Source organism: Lacerta agilis, chromosome 17, assembly GCF_009819535.1.
Source record: "Lacerta agilis isolate rLacAgi1 chromosome 17, rLacAgi1.pri, whole genome shotgun sequence".
NCBI lineage: Eukaryota > Metazoa > Chordata > Lepidosauria > Squamata > Lacertidae > Lacerta > Lacerta agilis.
Window position 1 is genome coordinate 30,289,132 of NC_046328.1, and position 23,278 is coordinate 30,312,409.

The 23,278-nt window shown below is 47.2% G+C and overlaps 1 protein-coding gene across 1 annotated transcript in view; it reads right to left on the reverse strand.

Moving 5' to 3' along the window:
* Window positions 1-23,278, reverse strand: part of CNIH2 (cornichon family AMPA receptor auxiliary protein 2) — a 44,281-nt gene that overhangs the window by 10,831 nt on the left and 10,172 nt on the right. The window contains exon 2 of the mRNA XM_033174573.1: window positions 2,068-2,136. Coding sequence (XP_033030464.1) covers window positions 2,068-2,136 — 69 coding nt within the window. The remainder of the gene's footprint in view (window positions 1-2,067; window positions 2,137-23,278) is intronic.

Consider the following 23,278-nt stretch of genomic DNA (forward strand, 5'->3'; position numbering starts at 1 on the left):
GCAGTGCCGGCACATCCACCAGCCTGTCTGCGGCAGCGAGAGTGGGGGAGGCAGCGCAGCGCTGGGGAGGGGGCAGCGGCTTCCCCCTGCTTCTGCAGGGAGGCTGCTGAGCGACACTTTCAGGGCGGGATTTCAAAGGGTTTCCTATGGCTGAATGTTCCCGACTCCTGCCATTCCTTTGTGCTCTTTCAGCGGCGGATGAAAACCACGCTTTTATCCTCCCAATTGCAGTACAACAGCCCTGCCAGCTTTCAAAAGCAGCTCTTTCCTCACCACCCACCCACCCCATCTTCCCCCTCCGCTACCTCCTTCTCCGGAGGGTCCAATGTCTCTGCTCTGAGAGTTCACCCTACAGAACCAGATTGGAGGGTGGGGGTTATCGAACAAATATAGGTGATTTGCTGGTGCTTTAAACTGCACAGCTGCTATTCTTTGCTTCACGGTGGCCTTTCCTATATTTATTTGAGAGTTCCAGACAGGAGGTCGTAGAATCATAGAATTGTAGGGTTGGGAGGGACCCTAGAGGGCAATCTAGTCCAACCCCCTTCAAGGCAGAAATCTAAACTAAAGCATCCATGGCAGATGGCCGGCCTCCCCTAGCCCTCCTAGGAGATGCCAGGGGCTGAATCCGGGGCCTTTTCCAGGCAATTCAGCTTTTCTGTCCATCCACCAAGACACAGAATCATAGAACTACAAGGTCTGAAAGGACCCAAGGATCAGTTGTCCATTCCTCTGCAATAAATCCCTGGCAGGTGGCCGTCCAACCTCTGCTCAGAAACCTCCAGTCAAGGAGAGTTCACCGTCTCCTGGGGGAGCCCGTTCCACTGCCTTAGAACTCGTACCATCAGAAAGTTCTTGCTAAAGTTTAGTCAGAATCTCCTTTCCTGCAATTTGAATCGTCCCCTCTGGGGCTGCAGAAAAGCACCCTGTGAGGTGGGTTAGGCCCAAGTTTCATGAATGAGAGGGGATTCGAACCACTGTCTCTCCCAATGCTCTAATCCAGGGGTAGGCAACCTAAGGCCCGTGGGCCAGATGAGGCCCAATTGCCTTCTAAATCCAGCCCGCGGACATTCTGGGAATCAGCGTGTTTTTACATGAGTAGAATGTGTCCTTTTATTTAAAATGCATCTCTGGGTTTTTTTGTGGGGCATAGGAATTTGTTCACCCCCCCAAAATATATATATATATATATAGTATGGCCCCTCACATGGTCTGAGGGACGGTGGACTGGCCCACGGCTGAAAAAGGTTGCTGACCCCTGCTCTAATCATTACACAACACTTTCCCCTGTCACTTTCCTAACCACAAAAAGTCTTGGATCCTCTTGGGGACAACCAGACTAGGTGCCACATGGCAATGGCAGGCATAGCCAGAGAGGAAAGTGGGCAGGAAAACACATGTGACTCTCTGTACTCTGCGTGCGCTTATTTCCCTCAGAGGATATTCCAGGCTCCTCCCTCAATCTTCATCTGTCGCTTCAAATGAAAAAAAAAAAAATCCTTCCAGTAGCACATTAGAGACCAACTAAGTTTGTTCTTGGTATGAGCTTTCGTGTGCATGCCCACTTCTTCAGACAGACAGTCTTGTCCTAACCCCACAGTTTAAAACCCCAAATTGCAACCTTTTTCTTCAGTTCCTTAGAACCTGGGTTCGAATCCTCCATTCAGCCACAAAGCTCAAAAGGTGGCTGGGAGGATAACACGGAGAGGGTGAGTTCGCCATCCTGAGGTCCGTGGAGGGAAGGCGGGATATAAAAAGTGAAAATAAATCACAATAAATTTGAAGTAGAGATGCCAACGAGTAAGCCTGGGACCTTCTGAAAGCCGAGCTTTACCACTGAGATGTGGGAAAGGACACTCCTAGAGAGGCACCGCCCCCCCTGCTTCCCCTGCAGATGCTTCCTGCCTGTCACAATGCCTTGCATTTCGCTGGTTTCTGAATGTTAAACTGTGCCTGGGTCTGCACGACAAGGGAAAGAGGGAGACTGCTGAAGGATGGGACTGGAGGCAGGGAAAGACGAACAAATGGGACACAGAGACACCTCTGACACGACATGTATAGACTTACTGCCCTGGCTGGGTTGCCCTGGTCGATGGGGTTCTTGAAGTCCATGTGCAATTCGTCAAAGGCAATTATCTAAATGGAGAGAGAGAGAGAGAGAGATTATTGAGAGGACCTGTCAAGCCATGAGATGCAAACATCAAACTGTAGCATCAGCAAGCGCCAACGCAGGTGTTTATGTAAATCAAGGATATGTTCCTGTCGTTTATTGAATGGCTTTGCTTATATCCAGGGCTCTGCTTTTCTTCTGCTGTTTCCTTGCGCAAGGGAGTTTTTCAATGCGAGGGGAAAGAGGAGATGGAGCGAAGGAGGAAGGACGCAGCTCCTAGCAGTTATACATCTGGAGGCTGGGAACCTGCTCAGTCCTTCTCTTTGGAAAATAAAACAAATGTGGCTTTTTTTTTTTTTACAGCCTTGAAGTTGCACCTGCCAGTGGCTTTATTCTCCAGATGCATTCATCTGCCACAGATTCCACTCTCTTTATTTGTTTTTATTCTTCATCTCTGGCATTTTTGCAGAACCAGCACTGTTCCAGGTGCTTCATAATACTTGTTCTGCATTGATAAGAATTCAACCTTTTATAGCGTGGCAGCACCCAAAACTTCGGAACTCCCTGCCTATTGACAACAGGCAGGCACCTTTGCTGTACTCTATATTCAGTGCTTGCTTAAAACGTTTTTGTTTAGGCACCCCTCTCCAGACTTGTAGAATGCTGACGTTCTTTAAATCTGGATTTTAGCTTATCGTTAACTTTAATTGTTATTTGAATGTCAGACAAATGTTTTTTACTGATGATTTTATTGTTTTATTCTTCTTGTAAACTGCTTTGAGGGTTTTACTGCAACCAAGCGGTAGATAAATCACGTGAAATAAATAATAAATAAATAAATTTTATGAGCTTGTGAACCGCCCATTGCCTCCTGAGCAATACAGAAAGATAGATAATAGAGAGGTGCATTTTGGACGTTGCATTTTAAAAACAACCACAACGGCCACCTGGACATTCAGCTGCAAAAAATGTGCATGAACCTCAACTGCCCATAACATTATATCATTGTTTTAAAAATCAATTTGTTTTTAACATTATTTTTTTATTAACAATTTTAATACGTATGTTACATTCTTTGCTAACTGCTTAGACATTTTGTTTACAGATAAAGCGGGCTGCAATTTTTGTTAAATAAACATATAATTAATAAGGTAACATCAACATCTGTGTCATAGAACAGGGGTGGGGAACCTTGGGCCCAGGGGCCTAAATGTGGCCCTCAAGACCTTTCTTATCAGGCCCTTGGGACTCTCCCCAGGCCACAACCCCTGTCCGGTCTTGCTTTTCACCCTCGGGTGTTTTTTGCCTGGCTGGAATGTGTCCTTGAACTCTGATCATGCCCCTCGCTTGCCTGAATGGAGGACAGAAGGGGATGTGTGTGCATGTGTGCAGAAACTAGCCTCTACAAGAGGTCCTTCCGGAAGGTGGCAAAATGAGAACGGGACCTTTTCTGCAGTGGCTCCCTGCTTGCGGAATGCTCTCCTCAGGGAGGCTCACCTGGTGCCTTCGTTACATATCCTCTTCTCCCAGACCTTTGGCTACTTAAACATTCTATGGGCTTTTATACTGGGGGGGGGGGTGCGGTGTTACTGTTTTTGTTTGTGACTATGTTGTGCATAGAAATGTTATTGTTGTTGATGATACAAAATTAAAAAAAAACCTTCCAGTAGAACCTTAGAGACCAACTAAGTTGGTTATTGGTATGAGCTTTCGTGTGCATGCACACTTCTTCAGATGTTGTTGTTGTTGTCAGCCAAAGGGGAAATTTGCTTCCATTGCTCCACCTGCTTTTTCCTCTGGCTCTTTCCACCACCAGCTTTTGGCCCCAGGAAAGTGGCCCAGAAGGGGGAACCAGTCCCCAGACTGAAGAAGATCAAAGGGAGATTTAGGGGAGCACAACCTGTTCGCCCGCTTGGGGTGCTGAGCCGAGAGGATGCTGCTGCAGCAGTGATGTAGAACGGAAGGCAAGAGGTGTGGGAGCACCAAATTTTGGTATCACGCAGGACGCTACTGAAATTTGAAATCCAAAAGTCCACCAATGCAATTTCCCACCTTCATCAAAGACAGATTAGTTTCTACTCAGTCATTTGCACACATGAATCAGCTCGGGCCAGATCAAAGGGTGGAGGCTTCCGATGTGACTGTGGTAATTTCGCCTCTAAAAAGCACTCTCTTAAAATTTGCGTCCATAATCACACACCGCACACTGTAGTTGTTTTGGAAATTTCTATTTATTACTTCCGTTTTCTGCACAATTGTTCACAACTCTTACTTATAGGGGGTGGGTGGGTGGGGATTCAATAAAAAATAAAAATGTTTAAGAATAGCTCATAGAAATATCAACACTTGAACACGCAACCCACAGGTAGATTGTCACACATTAACCGCACATTCATAATTTTCAAGTTCAGCATGTACCTATAGGGAAAACGTCAAGAGTCAATATGATGGATATGTGATTTGCACATTGTTTTCTACACAGAGAAAATGCAGTAGCTGTGGTCTGTTTTTATCAGCACCATTCTTTTAATTAAAAAATAAATAACATTAAATTGCTTCTCTCAAATTTCCAGTCACCGGTTCCTATCCTGCCCTCTGGGGCGACAGAGAACAATGAGCCCAATCTTCCACACAACAGTTCTTGCTGATATTTGGAGGAAGCTATTGGGTCTCCCCTGAATCTTAACATTGGAATTTATAACTACAAAGTCCATCAAGCTTAGCCTTGTCTACACCAGGTGTGAGGAACCTTTGGCCCTCCAGATGTTGCTGAACCACAACTGCCACCATCCCAGGCCACTAGTTTGATGGGAGCCTGTAGCTCAGCAACATCTGGAAGAATTTGACATTTGATATTTAAAACAAAAACATGCAAGGAGAAAACCAGAACTTGGTTAGACTTCCTTACACTCTGCACTCTTCCCCATTTCCTTGCTTTTTTTTAAAAAAAATTACTTATTCCCACCTAAACTAGGACAGAGATTTTCAACCTTTTTGAGTCCACGGCTCCCTTGACCAACTGCATTCTTTCTGTGGCACCCCTGTGGGGCTCAGGAGCCCAGTTATGTCACCCCTTGCCTGCAGAGCTGGCAGCCTCTCGCCCTTTTTTGAACACCCTCCCCTTGTGGAGAGTTTCCTCAGCCTCCTCTCCTCAGACGTCCTCTGGGCAGCTGCTGCTGCCACCCATGGTCTCTGAGCTGCCGCCCCTGCCCCAAAGAGAGCTGCCTCCTCACACTGCCCCACAGGGGCCTGGGAAGAGGATGCCCCCAGCCATAGTGGTCCAAAGGAGACTGGCTAAAGCAGGCATCCCCAAACTTCGGCCCTCCAGGTGTTTTGGACTACAATTCCCATCATCCCTGACCACTGGTCCCTTCCAACTCTACAGGTCTATGATTCTAATGATATATCTCTACCTAGCTATCAATATTCAATATATGAACAACCCTCAGAGGAGAACAATGTGCCAGGACACACTTGATTCACTGTCCCTCCTTCGTATGAAGCAGACAGGCTTCTTTGAGTCAGCTTATTTGGAATTTTGCAGTCAGAAAATTGAGAAAGGAGTTACAGTGGTACCTCGGGTTACAAACACCTTGGGTTACAGACACTTTGGGTTACAGACTCTGCTAACCCGGAAGTAGCACCTCGGGTTAAGAACTTTACCTCAGGATGAGAACAGAAATCGCGCACTGGCAGCAGCTAATGGAGGCCCCATTAGCTAAAGTGGTACCTCAGGTTAAGAACGGTTTCAGGTTAAGAACGGACCTCCAGAAGGAATTAAGTTTGTAACCAGAGATACCACTGTATTTCAAATTGGGCATGCCTGTAAGTTTCGTGTCGCTTCAGCACAATAAAATGTTGTTTTATGATTTAGCATTGGTTTTATTTTGAATTATATCTGGATGGGGGGGCACCATAGTCTCCTCAGTGCTTAGGACCTCTAAAGGTCTTAATCAAACTCTGAGAAAGGCGGCAGTTTTTCCTTTCTATCCGAAGGCCTCATTCCGATCTGTGCTGCCATAACTCAGGATTCTCTGGTTTCTCGGTTCACCCCTCGCTTCCCACTACGCGTAACTCCCCCCGCCCTTCAAAATCACAAGATCCTTTGCTCCGATGTTTCTTTTCCAGCATCTCGGAGGAAATTTCCAGACGTCATGCCTCTTTCACGGAGCTCAGGGGGTGGATTTAATTACCCAGAAGGTTCCCTTAACGTGCCGACCCCTGGTGTCTCCATTCCTCTCTTCAGCGCCATATGGTCTCCTACCCAAAGCAGCTTCTCAGGAACAAGGAGGCCTACAGGAAGCAGCCAAACCGGGTGAGTCATCCCAGATCTTCAGAGCGACAAAGTCTCTAGAGCGGGGATGGGGAAGTGGAGGGAGGATGTTGGCTCAGAGCCCCCCAGGGCTCGGTTGGCATGTGCCGAAGCCGCCCACGGGGCTAGGTGTCTCCCCCCCCCCCATCATCACTAGCTGAGTGGCAGAGCCTTTTGACTGAGGGTTTCTGCCAACCACAAAAAAGCACCCTGAGAGCTGATGTTCTTATGCAATTGCAACATCTCCTGGGACTCATTGCCACAAGAGGTGAGCTGCTGGTGGCTGCTAGCTTAAGACAGGGTTGCCGTATTTCAAAAAGTAAAAACCAGGACACTCCAAAAGTTGCTGAGCTAAAAAAATGCGGGTTTTAGGGCAAAATGCAGCCTTTCAAACCCGCCCCCCCCCCCGATGTCAATTCCACCTTTGAAATCCCAGTAATGTCCAGGGAAATCTAGATGTATGGCAGCCCTAGCTTTAGAGGGCTTTTAGAAGGGGGGGGGCACAGGTGGCACTGTGGGTTAAACCACAGAGCCTAGGACTTGCCGGTCAGAAGGTCGGCGGTTCAAATCCCCGCGATGGGGTGAGCTCCCGTTGCTCGGTCCCTGCTCCTGCCAACCTAGCAGTTCGAAAGCATGTCAAAGTGCAAGTAGATAAATAGGTACCACTCCGGCGGGAAGGTAAACGGTGTTTCCATGCGCTGCTCCGGTTTCACCAAAAGCGGCTTAGTCATGCTGGCCACATGATCCAGAAGCTGTACGCCGGCTCCCTCGGCCAATAAAGCGAGATGAGCGCCACAACCCCAGAGTCATCCACAACTGGACCTAATGGTCAGAGGTCCCTTTACCTTTACGAGGGAGGGTATACAAAGTCAAGACAGCTATTAACTCATGAGAATCTGAATTTTAAAAAACGCTAGGTAACCTTAAAGAGAGACCTCACCCTGCTTTATCAGTGCTTCCAGAAGGCTTGCTGAACAATGAGTTCCAGTAGTTGGGAAACAGGAACAGGGTCCCAACACCACACATTGCATTAATCCGTCATTTACCACTCTTAAAAATTCATTATTGTTCTTTGAAACATTTGGCACGGCCAACTGCTTAGTCTTCCACTTGAAACTCCGCCAGAGTCCACATAAATAGAAATGCACGTTCTTCCCCTGGTCGCCATCGCCTCTGTTGTCATCAGATTTTTGATTGTAAGCTCCTTGGGAGCAGAGACTTGCCTTCTGATCCTTTGTAAAGGCATTGTGCCCTTTGGAGAGTGGCCCATTAGGGGCCTCAGCCAGCCTCTACCTGCCTGCCTTCTTACTTACTCTAGTGAGTTGGCCCTGCTGGTCAGCTTCCTCCTCCTTAATCTCAGTGTTGAACTGAGAAGTGTGCATGCACACGAAAGCTCATACCAGGAACAAACTCAGTTGGTCTCTAAGGTGCTACTAGAAAGAATTTTCGATTTTGTTTTCAGTGTTGAACTGTTAATTATGACAGTCCCCTTGAGAGTTCTCCTGGCAGTCCGGGCAAAGGAGCCCAAAAAAAGATTTTAGGTTATTTTTAATAACCTAAAGAGGAGGAGGATGGGGACAAAACTAGAGTTAGCTGGCTCTGCCTGTCATTGGCTCTGGCGCCACCTGCTGTTGGGCTCCCTGCATTCTGCCCTACCGGTTCCAATGGTCACCAGCCAACACTGGCGATGGAATCAAACATTTATACATGGAATGAAGGCTACAGGAAAACCTGGGGAGGGGGCTGCCTGTGTGAGCTCTGTCTTCTTGAAGGAGCTGTAGCTCAGCGGGAGAGCACCTCCCCAGTATCTCCAGGTAGGCCCAAGAAAGTAGTACCCTGGAAAAAGTACCCTGGAGAATGCTAAACCATGGTTTATTAAACTGTGATTTATGAAACCATGGCTTATTGTTCTGTGTGAACCCAGGCCACCATCTTAACTAAGGTTTATTAATTATGGTTAAAAACAGCTTGTTAACCGAGGTTTTGCAGTTGGCTTATCAACCATACTTAAGGTTAACCATGGCTTAGCAATACGTGGGAACACAGACCTTGACCTCTTTAACTATGGCTAGGGAGCCATCAATGCCCAAAATCTACAGAGCTGTGAGAAAAGGGAGGCAAAAGTTCAGGCCTCTCTCGAGGCTTGGTTGCTGTTGCTTTTAAACTATTCTGTGACACAAAGAACCAAAGTTTAGGTACCTTTAACCATGGTTTACGTTAACCGTGGTTTAGCATTAGGTGCAAACTGGACAATATTAAGCTACAGTATGGATCGTCCAGCTTGGTATAAAGTCACATCCTATGCTCTTTCCTATAACTAGCAGGGGAATATGGGTTGTATCCAATGTTAGTCCTACCCAGAGTAGACCTATTGAAAGTAATGGAGATGACTAATGTACAGTGCCATATTAAACCCTGTGGAGGCCCCTAGACAGTCGAAATCTCGGGGGGCCCTTTGCAAATTATCTCCTAATACATTTCTGATTTTCTTTCAAGATCAAATCAGTATTATTTTGATCCATTATGGCGGGGCCTCTAAAAGGCGTGAGACCCATAGGCCGGTGCCTACTCTGTCTGTTTGGTAATCTGGCACTGCTAACGTAGGTCCATTAACTTTAATAGGTCTACTCTGGGTAAAACTTTGATGAATACCCCCCACATACACACACAAATTGTACCACATGCAAACAAATGTGGCAGTATAGAGGATGATGATACAGATTTTCCTGCTCACAAACACAAAGGTGCACAAACCAAACCTCTTCCTTATCTGCAGCTGAATCGACATGCTTGCCTCGTGCAGCTCACAACTAAGCGGGGCAGCAGCTGTGGGGCAGAGGGGCATGGGCCCCTCCCGAGAACAAGCCTGGCCTGCCATCTTTCTCTGGAGTGGAGAGGGTTGGGTTTGGGCCAAGAGTGGCTCTCCTGAGCTCCTTTCAAGGCCTCCTTCGCCTCACTGTGAAACTTGTCCTTGCGGCTGTTAAATGGATTCCTCCTGCTGGGTCAGCTAATGCAATTTGCAAGTAAGTGGGGCAGCTGTGGAGTGGTGCTGGTGCCAGGACCCTCCAGAGACCAGGCCCAGTACAAGTGCCTCACCTATACCCTCCTTGATGGCAGCCCTGAGCATCCACAACAGCGCTCAGCCTCCTTTCCCGCCAGCTTTATGCCAGGAAGCTTTAACTAACTCTCATACATAGATACCAATTGCTGCCTCAATTTGCCTTATCCAAACATATAAACCCCTATACACTTTATACGCCCACTCTGAAGAACTAGCCCTGTTACAGGTGCTGCATAATACCCGTTCTGCATTTATAAGAAGCCCATCTTTTATCGTGTGGCGGCACCCAACACTTTGGAACTCCCTGCCTATTGACATTTAGAAAGGCACCTTCATTGTACTGCTTTCGGGCCCTGCCAAAGGCATTTTTTTTTTAGGGAAGCCTACCTAGGCATATAGAAGTGTGCATGCACACGAAAGCTCATACCAAGAACAAACTCAGTTGGTTTCTAAGGTGCTACTGGAAAGAATTTTCTATTTTGTTTAGGCATATAGAATGTTGCATGTGTTTTACCGGTAATCTGGTTCTTAGCTTATTGCTGATTTCCATTATCTTTGGAATGTGCAAATGGCTGTTTTTAACTTTTTAAACAGATGATTTCATTGGTATTATTATCATTCGTTTATTGAATTTATATGTATTTGTTCTGTATCCTTTTTGTAAACTGCTTTGAAGTTTCTTCTCCTCCTTACATTCAAATGCAATATGCAATTTTTGGGATGAAACACACAAATAACTATCTGAGCGCTGGTCCTTTAGGCAGTCAAAATGTTCTGGGAGTGCTGCTGCTGTTGTTTTATCCTGCTTTCCGTTGCACTGCAGCGCAAGAGAGCTCCCTCCAGATGGTAATCATAGAACTGCAGAGTTGGAAGGGACCCCGAGGGTCATCTAGCCCAACCCCCGGCAACGCGGTTAATATTGCGGGAATTACCGCAGAACAACTCCAATGGCAGCATAGTGGATAGAGTGTCAGTCTAGGAGAGACCAAGGTTCAAATCCACAACGATCACCGGGGTGGCCTTGGGCCAGTCACTGCCTCTCAGCCTAACCTACCTCACAGGGTCATTGTGTGGATCAAACAAGGAGGGGGAGAATCACTCACGCCACCTTGAGCTCCTTGGGGAAGGGGAAGTAGTGATATAAACACCATCAATAAAATGGAGCAATATGCAAAAATCCTCCCCTATTGCACTATGAGTGTGCCAATCGCATTGTTGCAAAACACACACACATGCACAAAACCCACCACCAGTCTGAAGGGACCTTCTGAATAGGCCATTCCCCTCTGCAGTGGTTTTCCACAGTCCTGCTGATGTTCTAAGCTCTGGCCAGCAGTGTTCCCTGCACACCTACGGGCCGAGGAGAGAGAACGCCTCCCTGCTTCACGAAGGTCTCCCTCTTCCCTTTTTTCCTTCCTCTGACAGCCACGACTGAACCGGCACTCGTCACCTGTCAAAGGCACACCGTGCGCTACAGGCGCCTGTAGTGGGTTGCCTAGCGACACTTGCACGCTGCGTTCTCCTCTGTTCGGAGCAGGAGAACATTCCACGGCCCTGGGTTCCTTCGCTTCCTACCCCAACCTCCTCTCCCAGCTCCCCAACCACCTCTGCTTCCTCCCTTTCTCCATCACTGGCCTCCAAGTGCCCAAAAACATGGCCGGGGGGGCGGGGCGGGGCAGGGCAGGGAGGGGAGGGTGAGATTCCTGAGGTCGTCAGCCAAGACCTTGAAAGGAAATGATATATAAAAGCAGTATTAAGGAGACCAAATAAGTCAAATGCAGGATCTTGGCCCCCCCCCCATCTTAGGTTCTCCACATTTCCACATCAGTTTGCACTGGGGGGGGGAGGGAGGGGAAAGAGTCCTAATGAAAATTCACCAGCATTTTAGTGTGAATTTTCTCTCAATGTGCACATTTCTGCAACGCTACTTAATGTACACATTTGCACAAGCAATTGTATCTGAAGCATTTATTTATTTATGCTGTGCCTTTCAACATACGGTCTTGTTTTCTATTATGTCACTTTCATCAATGTATGGATTTATACGTGCACGTTAGCCTCAATATGTGTGCTTTCATACGCATTGCATGCCTGGAGGACATACAACTGCAGAATTTGGAGATGTACAAATCCCAAAGGATGGCTGTTCTCCGGTTCATTTATTGTTTCAGAAATTAGGAAGGATCGCCTGCTAAATGCAAGCTGAATCAGATTCCCCCTCACCCCACAATCCCTAAATAAGGGTAAGCAAGAGATTGGGGTGGGTTTATTTTTAAAAAATAATAATAGTGGAAGTTTTTTGCTGTGTAGTTTGGGGGGTGGGATTTAAGAGGATGAGGTGGCCAAAGTCCTGTGGACAGGGCTGCAGTTAAAAAGATGTATTTGGATGGCAAGAAGGCAGAAGAAGGGTTGTAGCTCAGTGGCTGAGCATCTGCCCTGCATGTAGAAGTTCTGGGTTCAATCCCCAGCATCTCTGGGGAGGGTTCGGAGAGTCCCCTGCCTGAAGTCCTGAAGAGCTGCTGCCAGTCAGTGTAGACAACACTGAGATAGGTGGGCCAATGCCCTGAGGCTCTGTATAATAAGGCTATAGCCGTGTCTGAGTAAACATGTTTGTCTAAAAGGCAACAGCAAGAGGAGCGTGTATGCAATGCACACCCCTTGCACTGAGTGCGGAGGAATGTGAGAACCGGGAGGGTAGATTAAATCAGGGAACCTGTGGCCCTCCCAGAGTGTGTGGGACCCCAACTCCCATCATCCACAACCACTGGGTGTGCTGGCTGGGGCTGATGGAAGTCCAACAGCTTCTGAAGGTTCCCCCAAACTTCCCCATCCCTGGACTAAAGAATCCACAAGCCAGAACGGACGTCAATCAGCATAATATTAGATTGCGTGTCAATATGTTCTATGGCGGGAACAACCAATTGTGTTTCTAATCGAACCTTGAATTGCCACGAAACCCAAATAAGTTTATCTAAAGGGTTTAATCCTTGGTGATGCTTTGGAAATGGTTATCCTTCTTATCATTGCTGCTGGGAACAGTAGAGTGACCAGCTTTAGGAGTGGGGGAAATAGTACCAAATTATTTGGGGGTTTTTTTTGGGGGGGGGGTTAATGCAGACTACAGCTACCTAAATTGACATACTATGAAACCAGGTCTGAAGATCAACAGCCAAACAAGTTTAGAGAGCAATGGAGTATTTTTCTGATGTTGTAGAATGATAAATCCCAAGACAATATTCAACCCTATAGTTCTTTTTCCTTATTGTCATTGAAGGAAAAAGAACTTTCGTGTTGTATTCTTGTATTTTTCCTATCCTGGTCCCTTAACGTCTGATGCTTCTTATGTTATTCGTAAGTTATTTTTTTAAAATATCTACCTATCTGTTTATTTATCCGATCTCCCAAAAAGAGCCCAGGGTGGTAAACACACCTAATGATAGGGCAGTGATAAAGAAGAGAATAATATAATAAAATAAAATAAAATTTAAAATAAAATAATTGAAATGTTAAAAACAACAAAACATTTGAAACAAATTGAAAAACAGATGTAACCAAATCACATGTTTGGATAGGCTCCGCTGAAATAGAAACATTTCCCACAGAGGTCTAAATGGGGTTGGGGATGGTGTCAATCAGCAGTGAGTTCCAAAGAACAGGCCACACTTAAGAAAAAGGTCCGTACAAACATGGAATGATCATTGCATGACTCCTGAAGAAGGGCAAAGTCTGCAGATTGAATTGATCACATCAATACATACGGGATGGAATCGTAGAATTGCAGAGCTGGAAGGGGGACCCAAGGGCCATCTAGTCCAACCCCCTGCAATGCAGGGATCAAGTAAAGATGTTTTATGGTTGCTCAAAAGTTCCATAAAAATAAAAAACCTCCGAACGCTAAAAATAAATAAAAGTATAGTTCTAGCCACAGGAGAACAGTGCCAAAAATATATGGTTTATTCCGATTGTTAATAAGATTTCCACTATCATTCATTTTGATATGGGGAATTTAAGAACAATCACATTGCATCTGTAATATTAGAGGCAGTTGGGTTTGTGGGTTTTTTTAAAGGATTTATTCCTAAAAGAAGAATATTTTCCCCAAGACCTTATCAGCTGAAGAATTTCCTTTGGCGCTATTGCCATGCGTTCTTGATCCTATTTTATTTCTTTTTTAAAATATATATATATATATATAGTATACTATTCTTAATGAGATACATTTTCTTAAGCTGCAGAGTTTTGAAGGAGAAATCAATTGGGAGCGACGAGATGCTTAAAGAGGGTGCCTTCACTTCATCGACACCTTCTAATAAGACGACATTTTCGGTGTTGAATTTAATGGAATATTTTTAACAAACAATTTTCAAGGGAGACAGAGAGAGCCCCCTCCCCACAAGCATGCAGGTGTCAAAAAGGAGCAGTTGTGGTGCAGGCAGAGCCTTTAAGCGACTCTCTGCACTCAGGCGAGAAGGAGCAGCGTGGAGCAATGGTCAGAGCGTCGGATTCAGAGTTTCCCGGCACACTCGCCATTTCTGTGATTCACTCTCACCATTTTCTCTCAGACGGCTTCCTCCTCGCCAGCCACAACACTGTCTCCTCACGCTCTTACACAGAATTGTGGAGCTGGAAGGGACCAAGCGGTCTGTTTAGCCCAACCCTACAGCAAGGCAGGAATCTTTTGCCCAAGGTGGGGCTCGAACCCGCGAGTCTCATGCTCTGCCGAATGAGCTACTCCAACTGTTTTTGCGCAAGTGGGCCTGGGAACACCAAAATGGAGGTGCCCTGGCCTCCCATTCTCCTCCTTTTCCTTCACATTTGCACCCCATATAATTTTTATACGCATACACAGCTCTTTCCCTCTTACTCACCCCAACCTGTGTCTGTTCACACACACTGACTTTCCCTGCACTTATCTGAAGAAGTGACAGTAGTGTGTCTCTGAGTGAAAAAAATAACTGTATGCATACATACACACACCGTATTTTTCTGTGTATAACACGCCCCTGTGTATAAGACGCTCCCTCTTTTTGGGACTCCAAATTGAAAAAAATGGGGGGGGGTTGCCCAGACTTGTTGAGCTTTTTTTTTTGGAGGAGGGGTTGCGGAAGATCATTCACCAGCAGGATCGCCACAGCCAATTGCACGACTGATTGCAGCACCAGCCAGTGGACCTTGATGTACCCACCAATGGCCTGCAAAAATGGGCCTGGCAATCTCCTGCTCGCAGCAGCCACCAATTGCCCATCCCAACTCACCACTATCCGTGTATGAGATGACCCCGAATTTTTAGCATATTTTTTTTAAAAATATAACCTTGTCTTATACAGAGAAAAATACGGTGTGTGTATGTATATATATACAGTATGTATGTGTGTGTGTGTGTGAGAGAGAGAGAGAGAGAGAGAGAGAGAGAGAGAGACACGCGTTGCGAGGAAACTTGAATAGGAGGGTGTTGACTGCAAATATGTGAGAGATATAAGAAAACACAGTTATGGATTTGGGTGGGAAAAAGAAGCGTTAGGTGTGAGGAGAGACCAGGCGCATCATAACACACAAACACATTCCTCTCTCACACACACATTTCCCTTTCATTCCTTCTGCCTAAATCCACACTCAGACCTTTGCTTGTGCAACAGAAACCTCCCTTCCTCTCCCCTGCACATTCCCTACCCTCAAGATCTGCTCCAGAGGGGCTGGAGGACCCTTGGTGTGGATCTTTACAGTGTGTGGGGAGAGGAACTCCTGTTGCAGGACGGGGAACCTGGCGCACACTGGATTGGATGCAATCGCTCAGTTCAAATAGGCAGTCACTAAGCTGGTGGCCTTGGGCCAGTTACTATTGCTCAGCCTGGCCTACCTCACAGGGTTGTTGTGGGATAAAAGCAGGGACCACTGCTGTAGAGCAGGGGTCAGCAACCTTTTTTCAGCTGTGGGGCAGTTCACCATCCCTCAGACCATGTGGTGGGCCGGACTATATTTTGGAACGAATTCCTGTGCCCCACAAATAACCCAGAGATGCATTTTAAATAAAAGCACACATTCTACTCATGTAAAAACACCAGGCAGGCCCCACAAATAACCCAGAGATGCATTTTAAATAAAAGGACACATTCTACTCATGTAAAAACACGCTGATTCCCGGACCGTCCGCAGGCCGGATTGAGAAGGCGATTGGGCCGCATCCGGCCCCCGGGCCTTAGGTTGCCTACCACTGGGGTAGAGGAAAAGCAGGATATAATTCTTTATTTCTTGTACCCTGTTAAGGTGTTTACACGGTGAGCCACTCTGAGTCCACCTGGTGCAAAAAGGCAGGAGGTACGCTTTGGAAGAAAAACCAATCAATCCAATTAAAAAAAAAATCTTGCAGGAAAAAAAGAAAGCTACATATTCTAACAGGTTCTCCAGGATCAGACAGTGAGCACAGTTTAGTAGTTTTGAATGCTGGGTTTGGGCACAGAGGGCCGTATCCATTCTAAATCATACTCAAAGTAGACCTACTGAAATTAATAAACAGGGCTCAGTTACGTCCATTAATTTCTATGGGTCTACTCGCAAGTAAGAACTCAGTTGGAGACAACCCAGAGGATGGAACTGTAAATCCCTGCTCAGGAACAAAAGCTCACCAGGGCTTTGGCTGAATTGCTTTCTCTACACTGAAGCCTAACCTCACAGGTTGTTGCCAGGATATTTTGATATGAGCCCCCTTCGCCATCACACACAGAGTCGCCGACATTATTGGAGGAGGGAGAAGACAGAAATGCAGCAAACCAAGAAACTCAGACAGACAAATGATGGTCTGAGACAAGCAGACAGCGGAAGTCAGCAAAGAAATGCTGATCCCACCAAAAGGAATAGCTCTGTTGCATCCAGAAATCACAACAGGAAGCCAAAAGGAAGCTCTCCCCCCCCCCCGCCCAAAGGACCCTGGGGAAAGCAGGGCATCAGTCAACCCCGCACACAAATCATTATGTAGTCATTGGCCCATTTTAACACTGACTACGTGCTAAATAGTTCAAGTTGGTAGAGCACGAGACTCTGAATCTCAGGTTCATGGGTTCGAGCCCCACGCTGGGCAAAAAGATTCCTGCGTTTCAGGGGGTTGGACTAGATGATTGCCCTGAGACCCCGAGGTAAAGGGCGGTATATATATTCAATAAGTAAAAAATAAATAAATAAATAAATAAATAATCCCTCCCGATTCTACAATTCTATGTTGCTATGCTTAGATTAAATGGGTTGCCGATCGGAAGGTCGGCAGTTCGAATCCCCGCGACTGGGTGAGCTCCCGTTGCTCGGTCCCAACTTAGCAGTGAGCTCCTGCCAACTTAGCAGTTCGAAAGCACATCAAAGTGCAAGTAGATAAACAGGTACCACTCCGGCAGGAAGGTAAACAGCGTTTCCATGCACTGCTCTGGTTCGCCAGAAGCGGCTCAGTCATGCTCACCACATGACCCGGAAAAACTGTCTGCGGACAAAAACCAGTTCCCTCGGCCTATAGAGCAAGATAAGCGCGCAACCCCAGAGTCATCCGCGACTGGACCTAACGGTCAGGTGTACCTTTACCTTTATGCAATACAAAATAATAATAATAATAAATTCCTTCCAGTAGCACCTTAGAGACCAACTAAGTTTGTGCTACTGGAAGGAATTTTATTATTATTTATTTATTTTTGACTATGGTAGACCAACATGGCTACCTACCTGTAACCTTTATCCAATGTTAGTCCTACTCAGAGTAGACCCACTGAAATTAATCAAGATGACTGACTTAGGTGCATTACTTCCAAGGGGTCTACTCTAAGTAGAATTTAGCTGTATACCACCCACTGATTTTATGTCGTCTTCTACCTCCATCTGAGGATGAACTAAGAGCAGGAAATCACTTGAGCTCCTGCCGTATCTGTAGATTCAGGACTATGGACAGCTCCCCCATCTGTTACCGAAATGGGAGAATGATCAGAAGCTGCCTTAGGAGATCAGACTACGGCTTCACCTAGCTCAGAATTGTTATCAATAATAAATTTATTGCCTGCCCTTCTCCAGCAGGTCGCAAGGCAGGTTAACAAACAATTTAAGATTCACTATTAAAAACAGCCAAAACAAATGACAGAGGAGGCAACCAAAAGGTCATCATATAAACATTTAATTGGTGACTTATTAGTGGTCGCAAGAATAATATCGACAGCAAGGAACTGGAAAGAGGCAAAGGGTTTAAATGTACAAAAAATGGTATAATGTAATTTGGGCCATAGCACCTCCTGAAAAACTGACGCAAAAACTTTGTGTAGCTAGAGGGCAAAAACCCCTAAGAGACTGTCCATTTATTTAGCACCCACAGAGATGCTACAGGACAAATTGTACCTGCCTCATTCCGTAATATATGGTTATGCTAACATTTTCCTTTGTATCAATATTAACAACTTTTGGACCCTTTGCGTGCCAGTTCCTTCGTAAACTATTGGTATTCCTGTTTAGAACTGAGCAATGTCTTCAGGCTGGCGTGGGTAGTAGGAAAGAGTGGGCTGTTTATGTATTTCGTAAAATTTATACACCCTTTGATTTTGAGGGAGAAACCTCCTCAGCTTGTCATTTCCCCCCTGTTCAATATGCAACAATTATTATTTAATAAAGGTTATTTCAAAAACAAGAACAGTTGGCAGTCGCTGGGTCCTGAGAAAACACATCTCAGGTGTCAAAGGCCAGGGGACAGAGGTCCGTCTTCAGCATTCGCGCAAATTTGTACTGTGAGGGTGCCAGGCGAGGGAACCCCACAGCTTAAGAGGGCTGTTCTCTGTGTCAGCCCCTCCCGGGCCACCCCACCCACCCCAAACCTCAGAGAGCCCTCTCTCTGTCATGTACTATCAGTTCTGACAGAGGGCCCCTCCACACTGGGGTTTTATTGCGGGTATAATTCTGCAACATGTCCTTGACACAACAACAACAACAACAACAACACACTAGTGGTTGATTTATTCCATCTCCTGTTCTGTGGCAGTTCCTCAACACTACCACAACACTGTTGTCTAGAGAGGCTACTACAGCACAACAAAAGTGGGGCAAAGAAACGCAACCTGCAGAACATTTGCGGTGCAGAAAGTTACAGGATAAGACGCTGATTTAAACCAAAGCCTCACGGACACCCAAAACTTCCACAGGGAGAAACATTGTTTTGTGATAGTCTTTATTGACACGGCCTCGGCAATAAAGACAGATAAACCGTCTGGCTCAAAAGAACCTCCTATTCCCCATCCATTCCCTGTGCAGATATGTATCATTCGCACAGAGGTGATTTATTTAACAAATCGCGCGTAAAAATTGAGATCAGTCATTAGGCAATGTCACGTTCATTGTCTCAGTAGATTATTCCGGAGATTTCCGTGAGTTGACGGAGGTGCCCTTGTCCAAGACACAAATACTGTGGAAATGTGGCTTATAACTGCCCTGATACCATCAGAAGCAAAACCATCATGAATGAAAAATAAGAATGGATGCCTGGAAGGGGCCTGGCAGCGCAGAGAAAGGTGGCTGCCATCACCTGCTACCTTATGGGGAAGGGCCCTAGCTCACGGGCAGAGCATCTTTGCATGCAGAAGGTCCCTGGTTCGATCCCTGGCATCTCCAGGAACAGCTGAAAAAGACCCCCTGCCTGAAACCCTGGAAAGCCACTGCCAGTGTGGGAAGATGGAACTAGATGGACCCATGGTCTCACTCTGCAAGGAAACTTCCTATGTTCTACAAATAGCTCGGGGTGCGAAACCTGCTTCCCAGGAGCCAGATATGGTTCGTGGCTTCCCTCCCTGTGCAACAATTAGGCTTATTTCCCCCCCCAAAAAAAAGACCAGAAGGTTCCTTGATGCCCATGAAACTTTTTCACAAGCCTAATAGGCATTCCAGGAGTGGGGTGTGAAAATTTGTTCAAAATTCACCAGGCACATTTTGTAACTTGCTATCAGCCAAGTGAAGATGCCCGGGTGCCAGGATGGCACCTTACTTCTCCACTGTCTGGAGTCTCCTGCCTGGAGATCCTTGGACCTGGACTGTTTTCACACACTACTGTATAGCAACACATCCTGCAGAATTCTGTCAGTTATATTTTATCTGCACAATCGTAATGAATGTCAGGAACCAAAAAGTCGTATTGGAAAATATGACTTTTGAGCCGCCGGGCCCCAAAATAGCAACTAGGCATTCCGTTTTGGCGACTGCAACCCTGGGTTTAAGGTGCCATTTGGCGCCTAGCTTATATATCCAAATTTCTAACACTGGGTGTCAGTGGGAAATCACGTCTGGGTTAATCAACGCAGGGTTAATCAACGCAGCCGCCTTCCTCTCCTGCTTGCTATCTGGTGGTTGATCCCAACATCTGGTAAATCTGGCAAGCTGGAGGGGCAGGATTATATCTCCATCACGCCTCTGAAGGCGAGGAGGGGCTCCATTCTCCTCTAATCACTGCCAAAAGCAGTTGATTCTGCAAAGTTGTTCAAGTCCTTTTTAAAAGGCCATCTCAGGTCGCCGCACTTCACGGAAAACAAACTCCCTAAGCTCATAAAGCATGATTATTTCACATGCTTCAAGAACTTGCATTAAAGGGGGGGGGACACCAAACCCAGACCTTGAAGAGAACGTTCACGAGCCCTCACTCAAACGAAGCCCTGGGCAGAAATTATCTTATTTTTCCTCCCCTTTCCTCTGCAGCTAAGCTAAGCATATTCGCTCAGTTGTGCAGACTAATCAGGATTCCATAACAAACTCTGAAACAACGTCACCAGCCTCCCCACTGTGCAACACCTCCAATATCAGAAGACCAGTTGCTGCAAAGAGAGCGACTGCTGTGCTCAGGAGTCCTGCCTGCAAGCTTCCCGGCGGAGCATCTGGTCGGACTCTGTGAGAGCAGGATGTTGGACAAGATGGGCCTTTGGCCTGATCCAGCTGCCAGACACTTCTGGCTTTCTTAGCCAGCCACCCTACAAAGATGGCTCGTGCCACGTCAGAAAACTGGCTCATCTAGCTCAGTATTGTCAATGTATGCATTTAAAGCACCACTTTGAACAGCAATGGCTTCCCACCCCCAAAGAATCCTGGGCAGGGGGGGGGGGCGGGCGGGCGTTGGGAGACCTCTGTGGTCATCTAGTCCAACCCCCTCACAGAGCTGCAGTTCACAGAGTAGTTTAACAACTGGGAAGAGAATAGGGGGAAGCTGTCAGCACCCTCCAATTCCCAGGATTCTCTGGGAGAAGCCATGGTTGTTTAAAGTGCCATGGTTCTGCTTTAAATGCATAGTGCAGAAAGGGGCCTCAGAGGTGGGGGACATCTTGTCAGGCCGAGACCTGCATTGCCTCCTGTCTCACCCTCCTGGGGCTGCCCGTCGGTGATGGGCAGAGCAACAGGTGCTACGCTTTCCTTTTTTAATAGCAGGATAAGCTGCAGCCAGAGGGAAACCAGTGGTTTCTAAACACTCTCACCCACTGCTCTTCATCCAGGCATGCAGGGTGTTTTATTACAAGTCCAAGGACACAGTCCTCAAAGAGGGTACAAAGCAGGGCTGGAAAGGTGTTGCAGAGGCAAAGTGTGTGTGGGGGGTGGTGCCCTGTGCACACATTTTTTAGGGGGTGCCTCCGCAACAGGCACAGAGCCCTGGCAGCTGAGGCATGGCAGCAGGAGGGTTGGTCTGGTGAGCAGGTGGATGGAGGCAGTGGGCAAGGAGCCTGTTGGAAGTCGGCACTGTTCACCCTCCCTGGCTGCCCAGTCCACTGCAGGGGCACAACACTTGCCCTGCCCCAGATGCCAGCAACCCATGCTACACCACTGAGGTGTTGTGACCTGGGAAAAGTCCAGAGTCATGGACAGAGAGGCTGGGAGGGCAGAATGTGGCCCTCGGCCTTTACGTTCCCCACCCCTGGTCAACACTGGCTGGCAGCTGCTCTCCAAGACTTCAGGCAGGGGTCTATCCCAGTCCTACCTGGAGATTCTGGGGAATGAATGCAGGGCCTTCTGCTATGGCTGTTCCTGACCTTTCAGCCTCTCTGATAGAAATCTGGGGGGTGGGGGGAAAGAGACAACCATGGACACCACCCAGAGCTCTTTTGTGACAGCAAGTTTGTCCAACTAAACATTAGGGGGGGAAACTCCCTGATGGTAAGAGCTGTTTTGATAGTGGAACGGACTCCCTCAGAAGGTGGTGGACTCTTCTTCCTTGGAGATTTATAAAGGAAGAGGTTGGGCAGCAACCTGCCAGGAATCATTTAGCTGCGATTCCTGCATTGCAGGGGATTGGACTAGATGACCACATGGGTGTCTTCTGACTCTACAGTTCCATGAATAGAATTGACGCAAACCACCAATGAATCCATGGTGACCTCAGACTTTCATAAGCAGCTCTACACACGATTCCCCTTTCGCGTACAACGACCCCAGGAGTTTTATGATGAATCTCTGAGCCAGCCATTCCATCTCCTGCCTCTCCGGGCTGCCAAAGTTGCACAACCCAAAACCCCTTTGGCATTTCTTCCTTGGAAAGATGTCCCCCGTCATCTCTGCCGCTGGTTTTTCAGCATCCATGGGGCACGCAATTTGCCTAGATACGTGGCATTCCCCCCCCCCGAACAAGTCCTTGCTCTTTCCCCACGAAGAAACTTCTGTCGTCCCCCTATCACCTTGTCGCTGAGAAATCTGGAGCCAAAGCGAATGAAACCGGGGGCGACGTGTGCCCCACGTATCATTACTTTCAGACTAAGCTGTTCCTCTCTCTGCCCCCCCCCACAGTGAGAACGGATATCAAAGGCCTGGGAGCTTGGTTGCTGTTCTACTTCCATCCGCCCCCGTAGATGCACAGCTCCCCCCTGTTCCCACTGAGACGAGAACCTGCCCCCAATGGGGAAGGAGGGGGGGGAAGATGATGGAGGAGGGGGAGGGGGGAAATAAATACAGCAGAGTCTTTTTCACCTCAACCACACAGACCTGGGAGGTACGGTTGGTTGCCAGGGCAACAACAGCTGCCAATTGAGGGGACCCAGCGAGTTAAAACCATACCCAGCGGGCAAGATTGCCTTGCCGGAGCTCTCCAAGGGCACGTTCACAAGATCATTCCAACATCGATTTGCTACCCATCGCGCGCACACACACAGAGAGGGGGGGCCTCTATTTTAAAACACCCTTTCAACCAAAGGAGACCCTTCTGCCAAGCGAGATGGGGCAACTGCTTACACAGCCTGGCACGAAGGGTTGGCAAAGCAAGAGGCTGGCATGGGCCTGACCCCAGCGGCTGACCCACTGCCCCCCAACCGCCGCAGGAAATTATCCCACATGGGGAAAGCCCCCCAAGTGAGAGCCGACAGAGGGTCGGTCGTTATGCGTTTAGGACGAGGTTTGCACATTTTTGTTTTTAAAGGCTTGTTGGTTTTTCAAAACAACAAATAAACAAATCCCACCAGATTGTTCCCCCCCCCTTCCGTGGAACAGAGATTAATAATACGTTGGGATTTCCAACAGAGAATGTTACTCCCCCCCCAAAAAAAGGGTACCAAGTTTCAAAGAAATTGTCGGAGTCTTGCTTGCCAGCCAGAGCTCTTGTGTGTTTGAGTATACACACTTTGAACACCGTTTGTGCGTTTAGGTCTTGCGGCTGCTGATTTTCTGAAACCCTGCTTTTCAAACTGCTGCTGGTGGTGATAAATATGCAGTATGTTTTTAGTTGCACCTGAGCACAGATGATAATTTATGTTATTAGATAACTTGCGTTTCGCGGGGGCCACGTTGCGGAGTTTATCACCGGGCTGGCACGATGCATGGCTTGGTG